The sequence below is a fragment of the Brassica napus genome, chromosome A8, assembly GCF_020379485.1.
Source record: "Brassica napus cultivar Da-Ae chromosome A8, Da-Ae, whole genome shotgun sequence".
Classification (NCBI taxonomy): domain Eukaryota; kingdom Viridiplantae; phylum Streptophyta; class Magnoliopsida; order Brassicales; family Brassicaceae; genus Brassica; species Brassica napus.
Window position 1 is genome coordinate 2,772,255 of NC_063441.1, and position 23,476 is coordinate 2,795,730.

General features: G+C 34.7%; 4 protein-coding genes across 4 annotated transcripts; all 4 read right to left on the reverse strand.

Annotated features, from left to right (window-relative positions):
• Positions 1–326: 326 nt before the first annotated feature.
• LOC106434816 (RING-H2 finger protein ATL78-like) lies at positions 327–1,599 on the reverse strand. Its single transcript, XM_013875670.3, has one exon. It carries the CDS (start codon positions 1,119–1,121, stop codon positions 489–491), a length of 633 nt encoding a protein of 210 aa, XP_013731124.1. The 5' UTR covers positions 1,122–1,599; the 3' UTR covers positions 327–488.
• A 3,354-nt stretch (positions 1,600–4,953) lies between these two features.
• LOC106434815 (E3 ubiquitin-protein ligase ATL76-like) lies at positions 4,954–6,195 on the reverse strand. Its single transcript, XM_013875669.3, has one exon. It carries the CDS (start codon positions 5,823–5,825, stop codon positions 5,145–5,147), a length of 681 nt encoding a protein of 226 aa, XP_013731123.2. The 5' UTR covers positions 5,826–6,195; the 3' UTR covers positions 4,954–5,144.
• Positions 6,196–7,831: 1,636 nt separating this feature from the next.
• Positions 7,832–13,455, reverse strand: LOC125575480. The gene is made up of 7 exons (XM_048738952.1): positions 13,420–13,455; positions 11,736–12,120; positions 10,766–10,904; positions 10,529–10,656; positions 10,085–10,212; positions 7,973–8,038; positions 7,832–7,867 (listed from the first exon to the last, which is right to left on the reverse strand). The coding sequence occupies exons 1-7, from the start codon at positions 13,453–13,455 to the stop codon at positions 7,832–7,834; spliced, it is 918 nt and encodes a 305-aa protein (XP_048594909.1).
• Positions 13,456–13,886: 431 nt separating this feature from the next.
• On the reverse strand, positions 13,887–16,053 carry LOC106419665 (E3 ubiquitin-protein ligase ATL76). Its single transcript, XM_013860476.3, has one exon. The coding sequence runs from the start codon at positions 14,716–14,718 to the stop codon at positions 14,047–14,049; it is 672 nt and encodes a 223-aa protein (XP_013715930.2). The 5' UTR covers positions 14,719–16,053; the 3' UTR covers positions 13,887–14,046.
• Between the last annotated feature and the right edge of the window lie 7,423 nt (positions 16,054–23,476).

Genomic DNA, 23,476 nt, shown 5'->3' on the forward strand with positions numbered 1-23,476 from the left:
TTTTTATATGTCCTTATGGTGATCACTCACTTAACTAGCAAGACAAGAAGCGGTCTTCTTCTACTTTCGGAATGCTATATACATCGTTATAGTTATATGCCTTTGCATGAAAGAGCACTAAACCCATATGATAATCAGTAAAAAATTGTAAGCTAGTGGCAGAGCCTTACTTTAATAGCCTTAAAACTTCTTAATTCTTAGTTGACCTAGCGTATTGGCCACCTCCGCTCAACTATTTGTTTATGTGATTCGCCTTCGCTCTATAATATAAAATTACATGTCATGTAAAATGTTTCATTGGCCTGTAATTGTGAAACTTTAAAACATTTTAGGAGGTCACATCAAGATGCGAAAAAGTAACATTTCTCGTAATATTTACAGTTTTACAGTAGAATTGCTAAACTTGTAGACCGCTAGTGATCTTGACTAATTCTAAACACATAGTAGTTTTAAACAAGATAACTGCTACTATCTCTAGGTGACTAGTGTCACCTAAAACAGCGTATCCATCTTTCTGGTTGTAGTGGTGCTATTTGCACGATGATGCTGTCTTGTGGTGGTTGAGGAGGGTTCAACGACCTTGTTTGGCTGCAGTCGGCAATCTTCTGGCAGGTCTCCACGAGGCAGTGTCTGCACGTTGGACATGATGAATGTGAACTAAGCCACTTGTCTATACACCGGACATGGAATCCATGGTGGCATGTCGGCAGCAGCTTCACACGCTCTTCGGATACGAACTCTGAGAGACATATGACGCACTCTGTGTCTAGGCCAGGAAGATTCAGATCAGCAGCGTAACTTATTGTCTGGAAACTCTTCAAGGCTTTCCGTTTGACTCCTGTGTTGGTCATGCGAGCTGCTGTTTGGTTGTTATCAGCTTCCGATGGTGCTAAACTGGAGCACATCAAGGCACATCTTATTATAGAATTGAGTCCAAGTGAGCAAAGGAATGCACACAAGAGGACTGATAGGACCATAACAACATTTGCATCAAAGTTGTTATCTTCTACATATGGGGACGGTGTCGGACTTGGTGATTGTTCAAGTAGTAATCTTCTTGAGTAACAACTTACAAGAATATCTTGGAAGATGTTAGTTTGTTTCATGGTGGGAACATACATGGAGTTTAAGATAGATTTGTGGAGATCAAGGTTTCTGTTGGACCTGGTATATATATAGAGTAAAGGTAAGGTTTCAATTTATCTTATATTTAATGAGGAAGATTGTTTTTATTAAAAAATTTTTAATTATGGTTTGATGAACAAGCTATAAAGATCAAGCACACACTAATGTCCTTGACTTTTAGTGTCTTGTTTTTATTAAATTAATTTGCAGCTTCATATACTTTGTTATAGAAAATGGGGTCCATCATACCAGTTGCTGCCATGTGGCTTTAGCAAATCAAATCTCCCTGAATTGCTTCCAAGGACCCATGAGCTTTTAACTGGAGCAGCCATGAACTTTCCCTATCAAATTTGACACAGCAGCACAATATTCAGATAATATCTCACTGTCTTTCGGTATTAAGGCTTCTAATATATGTACCTTCACTTGGAAGAAATCATCAAGCTATGCACATGCTTTAGATTCATATTTTAATTTATTAACTAGAGTTTTTAGCTTCGGTTAAGAGACATTCTTAGTTTTTTTTAGATTTTAACTAAGAAAAACTAAAAACTGTCTTTTAAACAAGAGATATAAGAGCCGTCTCTTAGCCGAAAGTGTAAAAAAAAAACAAAAAAATATCAAATCATGAGTTAATAACCCAGGCTAAGAGATCAGGATTAATCATGTCCTAATGATGTTCCTTTTTTAGTTTTCTGTGTCTCATCCTTAGATGAGTTGGCTTGGTCTCGTATAAAAAAACAAAGCAAGATTTGATTTAACTTTTCCTTTTTACTATTCTTAACTAAGTAGTGGATCTTAAAAAAGTTTTGTTGATTTTGTGTGGTTCTGAAGGTGTACGGATGAAATATATCCATTAAGTGAATTCCACGTATGTTTAGGAGAAGAGGAATCCACCCCATCCGTAGTAACTTAAGGTGCCCATATAGTAAGCCAAAAGGACAAAGCCTCTCTCAATCAGTCTCGTTAAAGGCTACTTTTATCGACAAAGATCACTCTCATAGCACCAGTATCCAGCTCCTGCTTCTTTTTCTATACAGTTTGTTCTTTCTTTATTTTTAAATAAGAGGTAAAAGCAAATAGGTCCCATTTGCTTTACGTGGTAACATTTATCACTGGTTGCATATCGCGAGGGAAATCTACATGAATCTAGTATTAAATGTTTTTCTTTGTAGCTCCAAATCAAAGCAAGATTCTTCGAAAGGTGCTTCCATAGAACTTTTTTTTCTTTACTACTTGCTAATAGTTGGTTTAGTGAAACATCAGACTGGGGAAGATTGTGTATCTTTGGGATAAAAGTTGATGTTACACAGCAGGATAGTCATCTTTTCTTTCTTTTGTTATCAGTCTTACTCGGAAATGGATTCCTTAGATCTTATATTCTCTGCCATTTGGTTACAAATAACTTGGTACAAACAGATGGTGGTCTATTGTTTTCGTTTTTATCTTTAAGCAACTAAACTTTACTGTTACTGTTTATGCTATAATGATTCTTTTGATTGGGATATCTTTGTTTGAAACTCACTAGCTTTTTAATTGAAATTCCTGTTTTTTTCGTGACGATAAACCTGGCAGGGGTAACATGTATTATGTTGTCAAAACGGAAAAGGTTACAGAGAGAAAGATCATTACAAAAGTAAGATTGGCCATTCACTGTATTTCTTTGAGTGACTGAAGTGGATGTTACCAACACATCGGATGAATAGGCACAGCCTATTGCGAACAGGTCTTTTGCTTTATAACGGTATGTCGACAACCTTTTGTCCACTACATTATTAGCATTAGTTTGGAATTATTTGAAAAGGCTACTACATTTATTATATTACAAAAAGTTTAGGCATGAATCTCTCTTGTTGATTGAGGTCTTTAGTCCAACAAATGGTGTTGATTTTCTTAACGCACTAGTAGTGTTTTAAAACATTATCTTCCAAAGCTTCTATTGTCCTCTAGTGCTTCTGTATTTTTCTTTAAGTAAAGTGCTTCTGTATTTACATTCTGTTATACTCTTAACGCTGTTAACAATTGATAATTCTCCCCCACCGTTAGAATAATTATAATGGATATTAGTGTACCTTTATGTTTTTTTAACGGCAGCGGAGACTGAACAACTTTTATGTTTCATATCATTATAGTTTTTGTTTATTTTTGACTACATAACTAATATAATCATTTTTTTGTTCAACAAATAATCATATCACTATAGTTATTTAATAATTGTATTGATGTCTTATATATGGTTGCTCCACTTAGTATCAATAACCCTTATTTTTGCTGGAGAGCCTCAGTTACTATTATCCAATCAGAAATGCGAAGGATCTTAAGCCTTATTTGATTATGACATGTTTTTCTTTGTTTTGATAACCTTGTTTTATGATACGTTTTAAAACTGCAGGATCTCCTAAATCTCGTAGTAGAACATGTGATCCTTAACTAAACTAGATATTACTAGTTATTTTTTATTTTACAAATGGGTTGTGGATTCCAGCTTGTTTAGCTTGTTTTCGAATCACTCAGTTATCTAGTAGGATTTAGAGTTTGATATTAGGAGAATCTATGGAAACGAACAAGATATCAAGTACTCCATGTGATCTCTTATGTCTGAACAATTTTATTTTTATTTAATTTTATCACTTGGTAGATTTTATACTTAGTAGATCTGAATAGTTAGGCTTAACCTTTTGTCAGTCCGGCTATCATGATAATATCTTGAACTAGATAGTGTACATACCCAAAATGTGCTCTTGTAGTGGAGAAAAAGTACCATCATAGAGTTTCTTACTTGACCGTCAATCTGTGAATTTGAAGCTGACTGTAATTATCTCAGATCAAGCTTGGCATAGCTTGATAACTTTTAGGTCTGAGTTTTCCCAATAAACTTGGACCGAGTTGTTTGCCAAATTATGTGATAGGCAGAGCTGACAAAACATTTGCCTTGGTCCCCAAAAAATTTGAAGGTTTTTTATATATACATAGGCCTCCAATTATGGTTTTTTTTTACTAAACGTATTAAGAAATGTTTCAAGCTCACAAAATTTCAGATCCAGTCTTGATTGGTCTACATTCCTATGAAAGAGTTGACTTCGTTACCATTATGACGAAGAATCATGTGGTATCCTGATGCCTCATGCGTGTGGATTGGTTTTGAGGCCTATAGGTTGTGTATTAACTATTAAGTGGGGCATGTAAAATGGATAGATGCATTTTATTCATGCATTTGTCACTATCAAGCATATACAGGATCAGCTCTGGACTGTAATTTCATCGCGTAGACTAAACACTGCTTCTTCACGCAATACCTTGGCATTCATAACCAGGAAACGATTTATTAGACACATGTTTCACATCGGATGTTGGAAAAGATCCTTAGTAATATATAAGATAGATGAACCACTCCACTTAACACCAATTGATTTTAAGTTGGAAGCCTATCTAGCTTAACATGGTATCAGAGCCCGATCCACGCAGCCAACCCGATCCACATCGATCTGGCCCAAAGTTGGCCCATCGATCCTTGTCCGAGCATTCCGAGATTGACACTCAAAGAGCCATCATCTCGAGGGGGCGTATTAGACACAAAGTGTCCCACATCGGATGTTGGAAAGGATCCTTAGTAATATATAAGATAGATGGACTACTCCACTTAACACCAATTGGTTTTAGGTTGGAAGCCTATCTAGCTTAACACGATTTGTTCTGTCCGGTGACTGTGACAGAAAATTATATACGACTAGCACTTATCAATATTCGGTTAGATGAACTGTAGTGTTTTTTGATAAGAATGCATGATTTACATTCCACCGTTAAAAAAAATAACTTTGCAAAGAGAAATTTGATGAACTCAGCGAGATGCTACTGAAAACTGAAATGTATTTTAAAAAATAAGACATAAAAGATTGAAAGTAATCTGTTTTTTTCTTTTTCTTATGGTAACGTATATACATGTTTTTTACTTAGATCTAAAATCTTCTATCTAATTTAAGCACATGTTCTGAATTTATGATGGATTCATTCATGAGCCTTTAGCTGCTTTCTCTAAAAGTGTTTACTCTTCCTTCAGGTTCTAGAGGAGAAATCCTGACAAATACGCTTTCTGTTGATGCTGTTTCTGTCACTTGATCAGCTTGACTAGAGTCGCCTAAGATCTTTTGGCATGTCTCAACCAGACAGTGTCTGCATTTCGGACAAGTCAAATGTTGTTGAAGCCACTTGTCAATGCAACGAACATGGAACCCGTGGTTGCACTTAGGGAGCAGCCTAAGCTTTTCATCGCAAACAAAATCTGACAGACAGATAACACATTCTTCACCAATCCCAGACAGGTTCATCTCATGTGTGTAACTCACGACAGGGAACATTTTTAGAGCTTTCTTCTTGATTCCTTTGTTTGATGAACTGTGTGGTGTTAAAAAAATAGAGGTAGAATCGGAGATCATGAAACTTGAGCAGCTTCTAAATGCGCAACGAATGATGTAATGTAACACGAGGCAGCAGATGATTCCACATATGAGGACTGAGAGAAGCATCAGCACAGTCTCACTGAGGTTGTTCTCATGGGTGACAGGAGGAGATGGCGGCACCGCAAGGGCTCGTAGAGTGTTGTGGTCAAATAGATTGTGCATAAGCAGTTTTCTAGAGACAAAACCGCCAAGGAGTTGTTCTTGGAAGGCTTGAGCTGAAGAAGGTAATTCATTTGCAGACATTTTTTTCACTCTTTGAAAAAGCTTTAAAACAAAGTCCTTTCTCTCTGTTTTGCTTGGCTTTGTTTGCTAATAGTTTCTTAAGTTATGGAGAATTCAAAGTGGTCTAATTTATAGCTTGAGATGATTCCTCATTTGTATTACTGAGTGGGGACTAAACTAATAAGATTTGTTTAAGAAAGTGGATTTTTCTTCTTCTTTTCAAGTGAGATTTGAGAGGATTTGGGACCCAGAAAGAACTTATCCAATCTCATGAATCTTTGAGTGCTGATTGTGTTGTTGGCCTATACCTTCTACGACCACAAGATGTTTGTGTAGGGACACTATCACTTGTCCAAAACTGAATATTGAAATAATATATTTTTGTCTCGCTATAAAACAGGAATTAATTTAAAACATTATCATTCTAAAGCTACCATTTTCCTCTAGTGTTTTTGTCTTTGTATTACTGTTTGATACTAATAGATAGTTTCATCCCCCAGGAAAAAAACATTATACTAATTGCTTTTGGAATTTGCATTTCTTTAGCCTTTTCAGTTGAATGGTAGCAGATATTTGAACATCTTTAGTGTTACTAGGGGTTAGCCCGCCCTACGGACGGGTGAGTCGACAATAAAAATATTTAATATTTTAATTATTTTAATTTATTAAAAATTTAAAACAATAAATATATTTTACTTTAAGATCATGTTGAAAATTTTATTAAATTTGTTGGTTTGAGTTAAAAGAACCACTAACGGATTTTCAGTGAACATAAATTATTAAATAAAAAAATTAAAGAAAATGTAATGATTTATATAGCATGTTAGAACAATATCTATTCACCAAATTTATTTTTCTTGCATAAAATTAACCTTGAAAAAATTAATATATTTCTACACCTCAATTCACTCATCGAATTTATTTTAATAGATATGTTCATTTTTATTCATAATAGAAATTGAAAAATACTCTTTTTATATTCCTTAAAACTAATTTATGTACACCTAAATTAGTTAGAAATAAAATATAGAGAGAGCAAACAGTAACATTTGTAGACTTATCCATCTATGTTGGTTAGATTGTCTCCTTGCTGTTGACAAAAAGGAAGAAAAAAAAGATTGTCCCCTTGCTCTTCAATTATAACAACTAAAAACTTGAGTGTCAAAGCTAACTAAGACCATTGTATTTTAGGTTATCACATAGTTTTGGGAAGGTTGTAAATCAATCGTTAGGAAATGTATTAGATATTTTTAGCAACAATAAAAAAAAAAGAAATGTATGGATATGTTGGCATAAAAGTTGCATGATAGCGTCACCTAATTGACAAATGATTGTTTTAGTATTTAGTTTGATTTTTGATTTTTTTTGTGAAGAAGATGATGGAGCAGCATCAATCGTTCACAACCAAGAGAATTACAAATATTTATTTGCATCAATCATGATTAGAGAATGTATTAATTAGCAAAATAAATCAGATAATAAGCGAAGGACTTGGGAGAAAATCATGAGAAAGATGAAGATGAAGATAGAGATGGTTCACGTAGGAAATGCCAAAAAAAAATACAGAATTCCAGTTTCTGATTACTCTCTTATCTCATCCCACCATTTGGAAGACCATTAAGATTCACTCAGAATGACCATGCGACAGTGAACTCACCAACTCAACATTGAGATCTCCATATATATAAAAAGCACATCCTAATTTTTTTCATCCTAATCGTCGTCCACCGCACAATACCTCTGGATCTGTTAACACATCCGAGACACATTTAAACTCAATGATATTGTTTAACTCTAAGTCACAAGAAACAAATGAAGAGAAGAAAGACAAATTACAAAGCATTTTTTTTATGGGAAATACTTCTCTCTCGCGCTTGGGAAGATAACATTTGACTAAGCATCACTTGTCTACGTTCATCAGCTTCTCTAAGCATATGTTCCAATCAGAGAATAATTTAGCTCAACATAGAGTTTTTTTCATCTAATAGATAACAAACGATACACCTTTTAGCATTTTCTTGCGCTCTCTATTGATCTGGATTTCTGATGATTGCATGCTTCCCCTGCACATCAGGTTAGTTCACAATGAGTCACAAAATGCAATTTTTCTCAATTGAAAACAAAAACAGAACTGGCATACGTGAAGGTTTATAGAAATTAGAAGTTACAGTGCCATGTTGAGCCATCAGCTCTTGCATTTTCCTCTGCCTGATAGCTTCTTGTTCATGTTCTGCCTGCACAGAAGGAAGTAAAAATGAGCAGATATATAAACACAAATTTTGCAAAAATCTCAACTTTGGAAGAAGAATTCGACGCGTACCATCCCGATTCTCGAGTGGGTTTCAGAATTCACTATGACGAAAAGCTACTGTCTCGAGAGTGAAAGACCGCGACGGAGATATCAAGTGCTGGTTATCTATGCGATACCAAACAATCTTAAGCCCCCATCCCCGATGAAAATCGAATTACATCGTCGAGATGTAAATCCAATAACGCAAACAATAAAAGACAAAGAGACGAATAAACAAAGAACAGAGATCGAGATGCCTAAACAAAGGATACCATCAGCAGGTGAGATGTTTTTCTTAGAAGGTCCTAATGGTTTTTAACGTACATCAAAATTTACAGTAGTTACCTATCCATCAAGCAGGACCAGATCGAGACCCATCGACTTTCCTCCTTTCTTGACACAAAATTTATACTACGCCTATCTTGAGCTCTAAGAATTGGAGTTGTTGATTAGCCATTATCGGATATTGGTGAGAGAGCTTTAGGGTTATGCCATTAAAGGCGAACCAAATAGATGATTGTGAAGGCGCTCAAACCCTCTATATATACTCCATGAGCGAGCTTGAAGAAGAAGTAAAGAAGCAAGAAGAAGTTGTGAGTATTGAGGTTTCAATTCCATAAAGACTGCCATTTTTGAGTTGAATCGCTGGGAAGAGGATTTGGAACGGCGAAGGTTGGTTAGATTAAAGAAAAATCAAAGTGAATAACACACGTTTTTAGGAGTACCACGTGTCAACAAAAGCCCCATGCTTTCTGATGATGTGGAAGGCTGCGGGAAGAGCACAAGTCTACTTTATTATATAAAAAAACTTCTGAAAATTTTATTATTTACATTTCTTAATCTATACAATATTATTTGAGAATCCAGTTTTGTATGTGGATAAAAATATTATATCTAAAGGTCAACATTATAAAAAAAAAATTTACTTTTTATTTTAGTTTTCTTTTTATATCTTTTAAAAAATAAATTATATATTAAAAAGGAAATATTTATAAAATATAAAACTGAAAATTTATTTTTAAAAGAAAAGAAAATAGATTCCATGAAAATAGGATTTATAAATATATTAGCATCAAAACATATTTTATATAATGGATTGCATAAAAAGGAATGTTCACAAAAAGTTAATCTTGATATTAAAAAATAATTCCTTTATAAATAATTTTAAACATTTACTATCTTTATATCATGATTTTGTTTTCAGAATCTTACAAAAAGTAATTTAAATAACTTATGATATCTTTAGTAACTTAAAATATTTGTAGTTACTATAATGAAAATGTTTTATATATTTTTGCAAAATATTTATTTTTAATTTTTAAATTTTGATAAACGTTTTCTTTATAACTTTTATCTAACTATGTAAATAAAAATATTTAAAATATCTTAATATACTACTTATATAACATGATTTTTATAAAAATAATTCACAAAATAACTATTTTAAATATTAGATAATATTTCTTTTGAAGTTGACTTTAAAAAAAATGACATATTTAGAAAGGGGAACTAATAATATTATTTTTACTATAAATATATTTGGATAAAATAATAAAATGCGATTTAAATAGAATCATTCATAATTTTGAATTGATCAATACTTTATTTTTTTATTTGATTCTCAAAAGATTATATTTTAATTTATACTTAATTATAGTAAAATATTTACAAATCTAAGATAATTACCAAACTAAATGCAAATAAAAAAAATCAATCAATAGTTTAATTTTATTTAGAACAAAAAAAAACTATGATTGAATTTGGAGAAATAAATGAAATCCAGTATACACAAAAATAAGAAAACTAAATACTATATATTCAATAGCTTGTCTCTGCTAATTCAATCCCATATTTAAATTGGCCCATCTCTTGCCTCTCGCAAGATGCATTGCATCTTTCAGAGTTTACACTTCCGCTGCTGATGATGATAAGTCTCTTCTGTTGCTCTTTCTTCCTCGAGCTGTTTAACACATTTCTCCAAAGACATTACCAAAAATTCCGATTTCTCTAGCTCGGGCTCAGTATCAACAATCACAACATGCTTGTGTACAAAGCCAATAAGAGGAGAAAGCTGAGCCACATTACCAATGTGATCGAGCGTAGACGCTAACTTAACCTCTGCCAAGTTTTATTTCCAATACCAAATTTAAAAGTGATAAATTTATAATGGAGAAATATAAGCTAAGATAGGTAATCAACTGGATGGAAAAAAGATAGGTAATCAACTCTACTTCTTTCAAGTCATCACTCAGTATATGTATGTCCTACACCGAGAAATGTAAACACATGTTGTAATGCTGAGATCTACTTCTGCTTTTGCATTCATGACATATTCTTTCAATAGTATTCCACTCATAGAGATAATAAAGCTCCAAATGATTACACAACAGGGATCATAGCCTACTTGTCTAACCAAAAAAATAACCAACCTTACTTACGGTTGTGCTGGTGGTTCTTGTGCAAGAGGGCTGAGACATTCTATAATAGGGTTCCTTCAAGTTGAATTTGCACGATGATGTGTGAAGGATTCCACCCTTATCGGCGCTGGGCCCCACACTTTTCCTGTTTAGAAAGCCAATTTAAAACAAAGCAAGAATGATTTGATTCAAAGGAGAGATGTAAAAGAGCAAAATTGACGTAAGAGTTAGATTTATAGTGTAACTCTGAGTACCTATGGACAACCAAATGGAGTTTACCACTGATTTCTTGCCCTGCCATGACATGAATAGGCTGGAGAGAATACATCTTATTTGTTACCAAAGTGTTGTTGCCTTGTTGGTGACCAGTAGCAGTCGTGGACCATCTTTGTGCTGTGATGTTGAATATAGAGAGCATAACATGTTAGCATTTGTATTTCTTTGTCTGACAGAAAATGTACATTAATTGTAAGTGCAAGAAAAAACATATAAATCTGTGATGGCTTGATACCTTCCATTAAAGAGAACATTGAACCAATGCACTCTGGTATACATGAACGCTGTAAATTTCAACGGAACATCAATCTGGCAAAGTTCTGTTTCCTGTGAAAATTAATTGACAGGTAAATAAGTTTGGACCATATCATTCACCAAATACAGAGGTGAAATGAGAGAGTTCCATAAGAGATGAAATACATGAATAGACAAATCGAGAAACGTAATTTAAGGCATTGTACCTTTGGTGTAGTGAATACTACGCTTTTTATGTTGCTTCACCTGGCCTGCTCTCCCACACAGGAAGAATCTTTAACTATCACAGTATAGACAGAGCAATATTAAAGCAAATCAGATCAACTGATAAAACAACGTTGTGTCAATAAATATAAATCCAAAGGAAACATTACAAAAAGCAACACACCTTTTATTTTTATTTTTGAATGAAAACACTCACCTTTTATAGCAAATCACTGTTTCGTTACAGGTCCGATAACTCCTAAAAATCAGAAACATGAGTGTACCCATTGATTGTATTTACTCAAACATTTATTTTTTCTAATTTTCACAAAAAGTTTGAACAAAAGAAGGAGAGACCATATTAACATAGAACTGGTTTTACAGTCTTCAGGTGATAAAAGAGACAATGTAAGAAAGTCAACAAAAGGACTGATCTCAGTGATCAACGATATCTTGTTAATTTGATGAAAAATCAATCTTAGAGCAAACCTTTGCAGCTTGCGTTCACCACAGGAGGCGGTGGTGCCGCCACGGAGGGAGCGATCCCAGCCGCAGCCTCCACGTCAGAAGCAGTGATCCTACTGAATGGTCCAGTTTCCGCAACGGATCTGATATCCACTTTATGCTGCTTTGCAAGCTTCTTAGCATACGGCGTCGCTACAGTCTTCCTCGGACCGTCAGACACCGTCGCCACCGGAGCATGCTGAGCGATCGCCGGCGCAGGAGACGAAGCAGTCGGAGGAGGAGGAGACGGAACAACAACGGGAGAGGCAGAGGAAGATTTCGAGGCGGCTTTGCTCTGAGGTTCTTCGATCGATCTCAGCCTCAGTCTCCGCCAGCAAACCGATCGTGGCTCCCACCGGAGCCGTCTCACCTTCTCCGACGACGATCAAATCGTTTAACGGAATGAAGAAGAGAAAGAGCAAAAAGGGTGTCCCGAATCAAGAGAGGAAATTAGGGTTTTCTTCTATCAATAACATGGGCTTCATGGTCCAACTCTACCACGACAAATTTTCAAAAAAATCGCACAGCCCATTTGACGTGGCTAAACGCTTTAACGTGATTGGCCGATTTAATTGTCCTACGTGGACATGCTGTATGGGGAGTATATATCCCTTTTAGTATAGGATAGATGTTATTATCATTTAATAATTGTATTATTTAGAAATTGAATGGAAATTTCTTGACAGACTCAATTGTTGATAGAATGGACAATTGTAGACGATTAGCAACCACAACTAAATAGATTTCAAATTATAGACTATGTTGTTGCAGTTATCACATACTAAATGGCATATGATCTGATACCATCTGATATCCTTTCAGATGCTTAATGGAGCCTGAAAACCACAGTCTTTGATTATTAACCAATAGCCCTTAGTTTTTGTGCACTTCCTCGATTAATACTGTTAGTCTCTAAGTTTCTAGTGAGGGTATTAATATTTTACATCCAATCCAATCAGAAAACCCTAGGATCTTAAGCCTTATTTGAAGTTTTGAACCATCATTTCTCTATGACATGTCTTTTCTTTTGATAACCTTGTTTATGACATGTTGCTCCCTTTTAAACTGCAGGATCTCCAGAATCACGTAGTTAGAATATGTGGTCTTTAATTAAATCAGTTATAGTATTTTCTTGCAATGAGTTGTGGATTCCACCTTGGGTTTTTGAATCAATCAGTTATCAGGATCCTACTTTGGTAACCGGGAATATATGAAAACCTCTAAGATATAAAGTTGATCACTCCATGTATTCTTTTTCTTTTTGTACCATTTTTTTTGTCATATAGTAACAAGTAGGCCAAAGTTTGTAGTTCTGTTTTCGAACTACTAGCTAGTGTACATAATAAAGTATTTTTTTTCGTGGAGAAAAAGTAATAGAATAAGTAAATCTAGCTAGAACATTCACCACGATCTGATACAAACTTTGTTAAGATGTCGTGAGCAAACTCCGAGGCATAAAAACATGGCAAGTGGCATCAGTTGTCAGAGTAGTATGAGATTCTTACAATGATAGTAACTGGAACTTTAACCGTGTTTGGTTTGAATGGAGTTGAGAGGTTTTGTCTTGCCCTCACTTTTAGATCTCGTTGTGCAATATATGAGGATGGATTCTCTCAACTGTGATACAGTTACGAATCAATCTCCATTTTGGGTAGGTGAACTTTATCACCTGAGTGGCGGTTGAGAATCTCTCAGGACTATGCATGTCTGACTTTTACCTAGCTATTATGGGTTGGGTAACATTTTTTTTTGAATGGTTTTCATAGGGTCCATATAACTTTCCAATGGCAAAGTTGATTTTTTTATCATTGAGACGAAGAATCTTGTGATTCATGTGTGTGGATTGCTTGTGACTTGTGAGGCATATAGGTAGTGTTTTTAAGTGGGTCGAGTCAAGTGGATAGATGCATTTTTGTATCACTATTAGCATATACGCGATCTAGTCTTGGACCATTTGCTATGTCTAATGACTCTTTGATTCCGTGTAGACTGTAGTGATTGTGACACACGAATATAGGAGTCGCACTTATCAGTCTTTGGTTATGAATGATTCTTGATGTTTTGGATAAGACTGAATAATTCACATTCGACCGAAAAATTACTTATGCGAAGAGAAGTTTGATGAACTCAGTGATATGCTGCTTAAAAGTGAAATATATTCTCTCTGTATACTTTGTGCTACATGCTAAAAAGGAAAGACATAAAAATGAAGTATCCTACTTTTTCTTTCGGAACTCTTCTATGAATTTGACAGATCTATAACCTTCTATCTAACTTGTGAAAATATTCTGGGAATTTAGGTGCTTTCTCTATAAGTGTTTACTCTTCCTTCAGGCTCTAAAGGAGCTATCCTGACAGTTAGGCTCTCTGTTGGTGCTGTTGCCGTCACTTGACTGGAGTCACCTAAAATCTTTTGGCATGTCTCAACCAGACAGTGTCTGCATTTTGGACAAGTCAAATGTTGTTTAAGCCACTTGTCAATGCAACGAACATGGAACCCATGGTTGCACTTAGGGAGCAACCTAAGCTTTTCACCACAAACAAAATCAGACAGACAGATGACGCACTCTTCGCCAAGCCCTGGCAGGTTCATCTCACGTGAGTAGGTAACGACAGGGAACATATTCAGAGCTTTCTTCTTGATTCCTTTGTTTGGTGAACCGCGTCGTGTTGGAATACTGGAGACGGGCTCAGAGATCATGAAACTTGGAGAACGTCTGAATGCGCAACGAATGATGTAATGTAACCCGAGGCAGCAAATGACTCCACAGACTAGAACTGACAGAAGCATCAAGACATTCCCACTCAGGTTGTTCTCATCAGTTATGTGAGGAGATGGTGCGACCGCAAAAGCTCCTTGAGGGTTGTGGTCAAATGGGTTGTGCAGAAGCAGTTTTCTAGAGACAAAACCACCACGGACTAGTTCTTGGAACTCCTGAGCTGAAGAAGGTAGTTTATTTGCAGACATTTTCTTGCTCTTTAAAAAAGCTTTGATTTAAAGTTTTTTTTCTGTTTGTTGGTTATTGCTTCTTAATGTTTTGGGGAATTTAATGTGGTCTTATATATAGCTTGAGATAATTATTGATTAGTGAGTGGGGTATAATATTTTTAATAATTGGAGACTAATAAGATTTGTTCAAGAAAGTGGCATTTTCTTCTTCTTTTCAAGTAAGATATGAGAGGATTTGGACCCAGAAGAACTTATCTCATTTGAGGAATCGTTGAGTGCTGATTTTGTCATTGGGCCATAGCTCCAACCAAAAGATGCTTGTGTAGAGGCTATCTCTTTCCCAAAATTGTCTTATCCTGTTGGTCTTGTGGTAATTCTGAAATCAAATTTCTCTATTTCTTTTTTTCTCACTTTAATTAGAAAACATTGTCTTATCCTGTTGGTCATGTGGTAATTCTTGATAAGCTGGGTTTTATTTTATGTTCCATTATATTTTTAATCAGGGAGGAGGCAGATTCTATTGTATCTTCTTCACAATTTTAATGCTTTGCCCACAACATGTAGTGTTGTAAAGCAGTCTTTGTGCTTTCCATGTGTATGTGTTGTGTTGTGTTACCGTTCTTTGTTTTTTTTCATGTGTGTGTGTTTGTTGTGTTGCTTAATACTTCTCTTTACTTTTAAACAAATCAATTATTGAGATATTTAAGTGGAAATCATTTAAAAAAATATTCAGGTATTTTTATAAGAGACTAATAATGCTTAAATTGTTTTGATTTATTACGGCTTAACGAAAAAGATTTGAATTTCTTGCTCTTTGTATTTACTTTTTTTTTTCACCAAGGTTTCATGCATACTTTGCTTTTAGAAGCCTGTTTTATATGTACTTTAAATAATGATTATCCACTATTATTAAACTACAATTTAGTAACTATACTATTTAATGTGTCTTACTCCACTATATGTATGTACATCCTTTCTTCTATAAAAAAATATCTATATACAATTAGTCATTTTTCTTTTCATCTATAGTAGTCACATCATAAAAAAAACACTAAATTTTATTTAAAAATTTAGGGGTTGATTGGTAGTGACCGTAAGTTTAGTTCAAATTTAGGGTCCGACTGGTTCAAGCGCAGCGGTTGCGGTTGCGGGTGTGGGAGTTTGCAAATGCGGATGGTTGCGGTTTCAAGTGTTATTTAGCGTTTTGTATGACTGACACAACGTTTAAAAATTGTTGCGTTTACGGGATATTTGTAACTGGTTGATTATAAGATATTGCGGCAGTTTAATAATAAATTACCAACATTAATATATTATATCATTATAAAAATATAAAACATACTATTATAATAAAATATAATAATTATCAATATAATATTATTAATAATAATATTATGTTTATTTATTTATTTATTTTAATTAGTTGAAATTTATAATTTTAATTACATTTTTGAAGATTTATATTAAACTTTTAAAATAATATTTTGTTTTGTTTTATTTATGTGTATATCTTTATATATGTATGTATATTCATTTTTAAAAATTCTAATGAATAGTTAGTTAGTTTAAAGTTTTTATAAAACAAATTATGATAATGTTTATGAATTTAAATTAATATATAAAATATGTATATATTTTTATTTATAATATTTCCATTTTAAATTTAAAATTTTTAATATTTTTGAAAAAAAAAATATTTATCCATACGCAACCGCAAACGCTAGCTGTAACCAGTTTTTGATTTTAAGAGGTTCAGAGCGGTTTGAAACGATTTGTAGCGGTTTGTATGATTGTTTTGAAATGCTGTCAACCGCTACCAACCGCAAAAGCTGCGTTTGCGGATGGTAGCGGAGAAACCAATCAAGTTTTTAAGCCGTAGATTTTGTGGCTTTAATTTTATATTTTATCGCTTTAAAATTATTTCAAAGATTTAAAAGCACCAAACATAAAGTTGTAGAAAATTTTATTTCCAGAGCCAATATATTTTCTTTTTAAGATTTTGAATTGTATCTTTAGATTTTCTTAAATCTTAATAAATCTTGATTGCTTTGATTTTATTGTTGTAGAGAGAATTGTAGCTATGTAGAGAGGATTGTTAAGTTAGTTTAATTGATTGTTAAGTTCATTTAATTTAATATAAAATAAAATAAAATTAGAAAGACAAGATGTGATATATTAAAATATTTTACCTTCATATTTATTCTATGCACGGAAGCGCTCGTTAGCCTTCTTAATCAAGGAGAGAATCAAGGGAAGATAACGGGGATGCGAGTCGCTCGCGCTAGCTCCTCGGTATCTCACCTCCTCTTTACTGATGATAGCCTTTTCTTCTGTAAGGCAGAACCCCGTGAATGTGAAGAAGTTATGAAAGTAGTCAGGAAATATGAAAAAAGCATCAGGTCAACGTATTAATTTTGAAAAATCCTCATTACTCTTTGGTAAAAGGATTCCAGTGAATGATAGACAGCAAATCAAGGATACTCTTGGTATATAAAATGAAGGCGGGATGGGATCCTACTTAGGAATCCCAGTGGACATCAGTGGATCAAAATGTAAATTATTTGCTTTCCTAAAGGAGAAGTTCCTACATAGAGTGAATAGTTGGACTGGTAGATGGTTATCTAAGGGAGGAAAGGAGGTTTTAATTAAATCAATATTGTTAGCTCTTCCGACCTATGTCATGTCCAGCTTTCTGCTTCCATTGGAGATATGTGAGAACCTAGCAAGTGCCATCGCACATTTCTGGTGGAGCTCGACTCCTCTGAAAAGAGGAATCCATTGGGCAAAATGGGAAAAAATGTGTGCACCTCGAGAGGAGGGAGGAATTGGTTTCCGTATGATCCATGAGTTTAATCTAGCTCTTTTAGCTAAACAGTTTTGGCGTCTTGTTCAATTTCTGGATTCACTAGTAGCAAGAGTTCTTCGGGGAAGATACTACCGTCTGAGTTCGCCGTTGCGATTTGGCACAGCAGATACCCCATCGTATGTATGGACGAGTATTATTGCCGCAAGGAAACTATTATTGCTTGGCATCAGAAGTAAAGTGCATTCAGGGTATGAAATTAATGTGTGGGAGGACCTTTGGATCCCTTCGAGGCCAGCTAGACCGGCTCGTGCCCGGGCCCCAGTAGTAAACCCAAAGATGACCGTAAGCAGTCTTATCAATCTTGTTTCAAAGGAGTGGGATGTTAGATTATTGGACCAATATGTAGCTCAAGAGGATATTCCGATGATCCTGAGTTTGGCCATAAGACCTTCTCATCGACGAGATACCTTTTGCTGGAGTTACACAAAGAACGGACAATATACTGTTAAGTCAGGATATTGGGTAGCTACAAACTTTATGAGAGAAGAGGAAGATAAAGAAGTTCTACAACCCAGCATTACAAAACTTCAAGCCTTTGATTGGAAGGTGAATGCGCCACAAAAGATCTGTCATCTTATATGGCAATTAATATCAGGACATGTAGTAGTAACAAGGAATCTGGTACACCGTAATATGCACTGTGATAATTATTGCCCAAGATGTGGAGCGCTAGAAGAGACCGTTACTAATGCTATCTTTGAGTTTCCACCGGCCTTACAAGCATGTGAACTATCATCAACACCGTCGAGCTCTCAAATCTTCCTTGTGCCAAGTATTTATGCTAACATGGACTATCTCTTTTGGAGAAAGAATGGTATTCTGGAGCCAGGAGATGATAGAGATCCTTACCCTTGGATAATTTGGTACATCTGGAAAGTTAGGAACGATAAGTTGTTTAGAGGCATAGACAGAGATTCTTTGGAACTAGTCAGGTATGCAGAGAGTGAGTGCCAAGCTTGATACAATACAAGAGACATTGTGCCGGTTCCGCCACATGTACAGTCTGCTGAAGAAACACAAGTCTTAAGCTTGGGTAATATTTGTATGGTGGATGATTCATGGACCTCCACTGCTCAGTTTAGTGGAATGGGATGGGTTTGGAAGGATACAATGGGCAAGATTCAACTTATGGGATCAAGGAACCTGAGGAGGAGGGAGACAGCTTTACATTCAAAACTGGAAGCGCTACAATGGGCAAGGGAGAGTATGCTACAACATTCGACCTGTCAGAGGTTCGGGACGGACTGAAAGGATCTGATTGCAATGGTAGAACAGTCACAATTGGCACAACTTCTCAACTGAGCTGGAAACAATTCAAACTCTTCGGTTGTGTTTTTCGGACTTCAAGATCAGCTACGTTCCAAAGACGCAGAATGAAATTGCAGATTCGTTAGCTAGGAATGCACGTTCTTTTCATAGACCTTTATGTTTTATTGGTTGTTCTATTCCGGTCTTGCTTCCCAGACCACCTCAAGTTTGAGTAATAGAATAGCCGTTTGATGTCAAAAAAAAATGTAAATCTATAGTCTTAATCTTCTTTTTTATGTTTCATCCACTTCTTTCACTTTTACAAAAAAAAATTATACATTAAACAAACACACACTATATATATATATATATGTATGTATGTATATTCACTTTTGTAATATAAATTATACATTGGTACCGAGATTTTATAGGGGTTGGCATCTCAAATGTCATTTTTAATCAAAATGATGTAAACTCAAAATAAAGTTTGAGTTTTGTTCCAATGGTTGTCCTCATTTTTTTCTAAAAGAATCTTATTCTAAGTATATTCTATTTTTAATACTTATTATTATTTCTAATAATGCTATGTATTTTAAAAACTTACAAATTTTACCCCACTATAATTTTTATTTTAACCAAATCTTTATTTTATACATTAATTTAGCTTTATTAATGAAAGTATTATTAATTTCAATAAAGTAAAAAAACAAAAATGATTAATATTTTATATATAAAATAAAACTATATTATAATTTAAGGATCAATTAGTAAATAAAATGTTTAATAGTAAAAATAAGACTGTGAATAGTGTTCTCTCAAAATTTGAAGAGGTATTATACATATCTTCATTTTTTCTCAAAATAATACACCATTGAAAAAAGTTTTTTTCTCATTTTTTTGATGCTTTGACTTAAAATAATCTACCATTGGAGATGGTCATCGGATTATCCCTAAATTTATTGGAGTTATAAGATTTTTTTTTTTTTTGTCATCAACAATATAGACTCATACTGACTCTGTAAACCAAACCGGATGATCTGCATCCATGTGAACGACAAAAGACGGTTGCTTTCTAGCACTGCGTGTTAGACTATCCGCCTTTGAATTTTGCGTCCGTGGTACGTAGATAATCTCTGATCGGGTGAAGCTCTCTTTCAGGATCTTGATATCTTCCAAATAATTTGCAAAAGCTGGTCATTCTTCTGGTTCCGAAACCATCTTCACCAATTGAGAACAATCTGTTGCAAACGGAACCTGAAATTGATGTAAATTCTTCATACATTCCATTGCCCAGAGCAACGCTTCCATCTCCGCATGAAGAGGCGAGAGACTAGCCCTAACATTCCTCGCCCCTAACAATCCATCAAAACCTTCCAAAGTACTGAGCCAACCTTGTCCTGAGAAACTAACCCCCTCTTTCCACGAACCATTTGTAAAACACCATCTTCCTGGGATCGACGGCAATATCACATCTATTGTGTGTGGTGTCGTCCTCTGGTCATTCACTACTTGTGCCTCAGCCCACAGTGTTGATTCTGTTTCAGCCAATTTAAGCGTATCCATAGGATTCATATCCAAATTACTGAAAACTTTATTATTCATAGCTTTCCAGATGTACCATAGTATCCATGCAAACTGATGATCCTCCATCTGCGGGAAAACTCGCCAGAATAGATGATCCATATTTGTGAAGAGGGAGCTAGTCGGAAAAATAGCTGGATTTGATGGTATCTTCGAAAGAGCCCAAACCTGAAGAGCTGGAGGACATTCAAAAAACACATGATTTATCGATTCCTCAGGAGCTCCACATCTTGCACAACAAATATCCCCTTGAATCCTCCTTGCTTGTAAATTCTTCCGCACTGCTATACATCCTGACACCAATTGCCATAAGAAGTGTTTTAACTTTGGTGGGCACCGTATTTTCCAGCTGTAAGCCTTCAAAATATCAATTGTGGGACCAATCAGTGTTGGTGGTCATTCTCTATCTGGATAAATCCGCTCGACCTGATATCCTGATTTGACCGTATATTTCCCATTTTTTGTAAAGTGCCATCCATCTCTATCTACCCTCTGAGTCATGCTCAGTGGTATGCTTTCTATAAGTTTCGCGTCCTGAGGATCCACCAAAGTCCGAATTGCCTCTAAATTCCAAGTACGCGAGGTAGAGTCAATGAGGGACTCTACAGTAAGGTCCGGATATAAATTGTATTGAGTTATATTAGCTGGTCTCGGGCGAGTGGTTGGGAGCCAAGGATCATTCCATACAGATATAGAAGACCCTGATCCCACCCTTTTGATTAGTCCTTTGCTAACCAGAGATCTAGCAGAAACAATACTCCGCCAGCCGTATGACGGAGAATATGAACGAATCGGTTCCAAGGGTGAAGCATTCCTATAATACCGACCTTTGAAAACTCGAGAAAATAAAGTGTTTGGTTTTTCTATCAGGCGCCATAGCTGTTTGCCCAGCATCGCCGTATTGAAATCAGTGATGTCTTTAAACCCCAAACCTCCTTCATCCTTATCTGCACATACCTTGTCCCATGATTTCCAATGCATACCCCTTGTGCTTCCTCCTGGACTCCACCAGAATTGTGATACCGCACTCGTCAGTTTCTTTACAGTTGCTTTCGGTAAACGATAGCAGGACATCGTATGATTTGGTAATGCTGTAATCACTGATTTAATGATTACTTCCTTTCCTCCTTTTGTAAAAACTTAAAAATCCACCCATTGACTCGATTATTTAAACGATCTTGTACAAAGCTAAACACTTGGATCTTTGAGCCCCCCATATTTTCCGGTAAACCCAGGTAGGATCCCATTCCTCCAAGATTTTGAATGCCCAAAATATCCCTTAACTCTTGCCTAACAGATTCTTCAATCTTATTGGAGTTATAAGAAATAGGGATATATCAGATCATATGACCTTTTGGCTTTTCTCAGAAAAAAAAAAAAAGACCTTTTTTTCTTCTTTTATATGCTTACTAAACTATTTTCACTTTACGGGTAATATTTCCAAAATCTGTTTTGATATATCTAAGCATCTAAATGTCTGCATATGAATGGTTATGTTGTTTATTTATTTTCATTCCCTTTCTAACGCCTCAAATGATACCTTTTTGTATTTTTCTTTGTAAACTATTAGCTCTTTAACGGGTAATATTTTACAAAATCTGTATTGATATTCCCAAGCATCTAGATGTCTTCACATAAATGGTTCTGTTGTTTGTTTATTTGCTTCCTTTTGTTGGTCGGCGTTTGTTTATGTGCTTACCTTTCAAACGAGATCGAGCAGTATTCATTTGCATTTAAATTTTGTCGCTTTCTTCTCCCAAGTTTCCCCAACACCACCTGAATACCAAGTCCTATGTTTCTTATATTATAACTAGTGGTTTATCGGCACACAGAAAGTTTTTTATTATTTAGCATTTTAGTTGGTATTTGTTATTATTTTCAATGGGCGGGTTTATTCATATTGAATTTTATGATAGGGTTGGCAATGACTTTGCCTTTGCCATTTGATCACTATTTGGTTGTTTATATTTTGATATTTTGATCACTATTTGGTTGTTTATATTTTGAGAATACTTAGAAATGTGTGAGGTATTAATTTATTATGTGTTTTTCTTTGTGTACTTTAGATTTTGATGTGTTTATTTTTAAAAATTAAATCATATACATTTGTTTGAAGAAAAAAACGTAACAATTGTTGTTTAAATCATAAACAATTTTTATTTTCAGTGTTGTAGCAATAACATGTAATTACTAGCCCACCAAAAAAAAGAAAAAATGTGGGATCTCTCTTCTTTTTCACTTCTCACCATCCCCTCCTTTGCACTTTGTTTTTCACTTTCAATTATTTTAATAATCTTCTATATACTAAAACGCATGGCGAATGAAATACTGACATATGGAAAATAATTGATTAAAAATATTTTTTTCATCCTTAACTTTCAGCAACATCATCCTAACTTTTTTCAAATATCACATTCACGTTCAGTGTTAATTTATCACAATTCAAAAACAGTTTTTTTTTCTTATATAAAGTTTAATCTACTAATTTACTTTCTGCTTTCTTTCCCGATTTATTTTATCATCTCCATTATCAATTTTGATCTCTACGATTTCTCATATATTCTTCTGCAGCAATTCAAAACTTCTTTTATTTATTGCATGAATTAATACTGCAAAATCCATTATCAACAAAATATAATGATACAGTGGAATTATGGGAAGAGGCTGATACTTGTACTTTGATTTTTAAGAGTTTTGATTTTGAATGATTTCAGTATAGCTACTTTGAAGTTTTCTCTATATGTTGATTTACAGATCCGGAGTTAACGGTTTGGAAAGATGGGATGGAGCAGAAAGCAAAATTATTCTCGTGGAAATTCCATAACTACACTCACATGCAGAAAATTTGCAGTCATGTCAAAAGGACAAGAATCAGGTTTTGGTCTTGCAAAAAAGGTTTGTATGTGTTCCACTCTTAAATATTTTCTTTGATTTGTTGATTAATGTTTCTTTTGCTATATCAATTATTTTTCAGTATTCACCACAGCAATTGAGTTCAGCCACAAAACTATTGCTGGACGTAACATGGAACTTGCATTTCTGAATCCGAAGGTGTTTATTTTAATTTTTTTTGTATTTGGA